This window comes from Volvox carteri (assembly GCF_000143455.1).
Source record: "Volvox carteri f. nagariensis unplaced genomic scaffold VOLCAscaffold_22, whole genome shotgun sequence".
In the NCBI taxonomy this organism is placed as follows: Eukaryota; Viridiplantae; Chlorophyta; class Chlorophyceae; order Chlamydomonadales; family Volvocaceae; genus Volvox; species Volvox carteri.
The window spans coordinates 1,788,913-1,791,167 of NW_003307565.1; the positions used below are offsets into that span (position 1 = coordinate 1,788,913).

The window sequence follows — 2,255 nt, forward strand, 5'->3', positions numbered from 1 at the left end:
TTCACTGAGCTTAAACTAGCTACCAGCTATTTACTTATCTATCTACCTAGGACAACTGAAACAACAGATTTAACGCACCAAGTGGTTAAAACGCCGGGAAAAAACGCCGGGCTGCATGAAAAACGTACAAATCAACAAAAAAAGCCTCCGACCAAAAATAATTCAACATTGTTAATGACATACATACACGCTGCATTTTTTGGAAGAACATTTAGCAGTTTATGCGAACCTCCCAAGTGTTTCCGGAACGGGCTCGGAGAGGCCTTATGAAACAAAAAAATAATTACAGACTCAGGCAATACAAATGGTAATGCCCTCACTCTTGAACAATTCGAACAAATCTACATGATCAATGCTTACGATATGCAATGTATGCGTTTCACATCCTGGCAGTGGCCTTAGGATGACGCGTACGGCAGCGCGGCAGGGTACGTAGGACAGCAATCATTGTTCTCGTTAAACAAGCTGAGGTAGCTGTGGAAGACGTTGCAAAAAGGGAGGATGGCAATCAGTCAGTACCAATAAAAAAACAAGATTTAAAATAATGAAATTTTAAAATTAAAGGCAGCTTGTACGACGAGTGTACCACACAGCAACGCAGGAAACACATACTGAGCAGTTGACCATGGACCAGCGCTACATAAATATCCGACATCAGGATGTGTATAATATGTGGCTGGCCCGACTTACCAAACGTTCGTGCCCTGGCAGAACGTGTATAGCGGTACAGTGAGCTCCAAGCAAACGGAACTGCCGACAGCTCGGGTCGTGTTCCAGCTTAGCGGAGTAACTGCAGCGGCAGGTGTAGTTTGGAACGTTTTGGAGACTTTTACGGTGTAAAATGCAAGTCGTACAACAACAACAACAGATAACAACAAGGGGAAACCTTATGTGTGCCATTTCTCTTAAGGAAACGACAGCGATGAGATATGGCATGGCGATTCGCTATTTTTCCCTGTTGTCATACCTTTGAGTGTGTTTGTTCCGTTGGCCCCCCACGACGGCGACAGCCATCGTGTTGGACCTCCGCTGGGTGTGACCCTGATGCCGGTGATGTTGCGGCGCCGCTTCTCATCCGCGTAGACCTCCACCTTATCCAACACGCCCGTGGGGCCGCAGGAGGGCTGGAGGAGGGGGAGGGGGGGAGGGGGGGGGTAGGCCAGGGAGGGTTAGTGGGGAACTATGAAGGGGCTTATCGGATCTACATCTACATTTACATCTACGGAGAGAGGAGCGAAAGGGACGTTCGTGAACCATCGTCCGTTCCCCCTAGTGGTTCATACTACTGTCCGCGGAAAAGGATTTGCGACGGGGGGGATGCAACAGAAAGAACAACCGAACAGAATCGTTTAACTCACCACTGTCTTGAGAAACTTGTTGGGGACTTGGTCTATTATGAAGCAGTACAGTGTCGTACTCGGCAGGCGTCCGGGTTCCATACTGATGCTGGACGGCGAGTAGAACGGAGTGATGCCCACTCGCTGATTGCATCTGGGAAGAGGTTTAACAAACGAGACAAATACGTGTTCAGTGATGTGCGCCGTTAGAAAACGCGTGAAGCGCAAAGGCGGATGCCTCTCTAAGCAGACCTTTTAAACATTTTAAACATTTTTAAAGATTAAAACATTTTAGAACATTTTAAAACCCTAAGAAATTTAAAACACCTGGACCTGCCACCAGCCAGACAAGGCATATCCTAAATAAGCCATGCGATCCCAGCCCAGATCATTGCCAGCCCAACTGCGCATTCATCGCCCAGCATAATTTCGTAAAGAGCCCCTACTTAAAGCCCCTACTTAAAGCCCCTACCCCCTCGCTTACTTGCACATCGGAAAAGGCGTTGGCGGACGACTGCACGACCACGGAGACGACAAGTCAAAAAGACGTCTTGTCGACTGAGGCGACAAGTCAAAAAGACGTCTTGTCGACTGAGACGACGACAAGACGTCGAAACAGTTTCCATCGGTGTCCAGGAAGACAGACATACCGCTCGACAGAGCGCAGAATTCGTTCATTAGATCTCTAACAACCGCATCAACCGCATACTTCATGCTGTCAGCCAGCTGATCTATTATAACGGGCTTTTCATCAAAGGTGCCGCAAACCGTGATGGTCGTGGGCAGGCACTTGCTGGGGTCGACAGCAAAGGCGGTGCTCATGGTCAAGTTGAGAGCGGAGACTATGGTAGTAAATTCATTGACTAGGAATTGCTGGACGCGGTGGCATGTTGTAATGCTGACAGTAACTGGAGGGAA

General features: G+C 48.3%; 1 protein-coding gene across 1 annotated transcript in view; it reads right to left on the reverse strand.

Moving 5' to 3' along the window:
* Positions 1–291: 291 nt before the first annotated feature.
* Positions 292–2,255, reverse strand: part of VOLCADRAFT_91798 (uncharacterized protein) — a gene marked incomplete at both ends in the record, with an annotated part of 4,301 nt that continues 2,337 nt past the window's right edge. The window contains 5 exons of the mRNA XM_002951235.1: positions 292–397; positions 691–790; positions 968–1,124; positions 1,359–1,491; positions 1,822–2,210. Of these exons, the coding sequence (XP_002951281.1) occupies positions 292–397; positions 691–790; positions 968–1,124; positions 1,359–1,491; positions 1,822–2,210 (885 nt within the window). The remainder of the gene's footprint in view (positions 398–690; positions 791–967; positions 1,125–1,358; positions 1,492–1,821; positions 2,211–2,255) is intronic.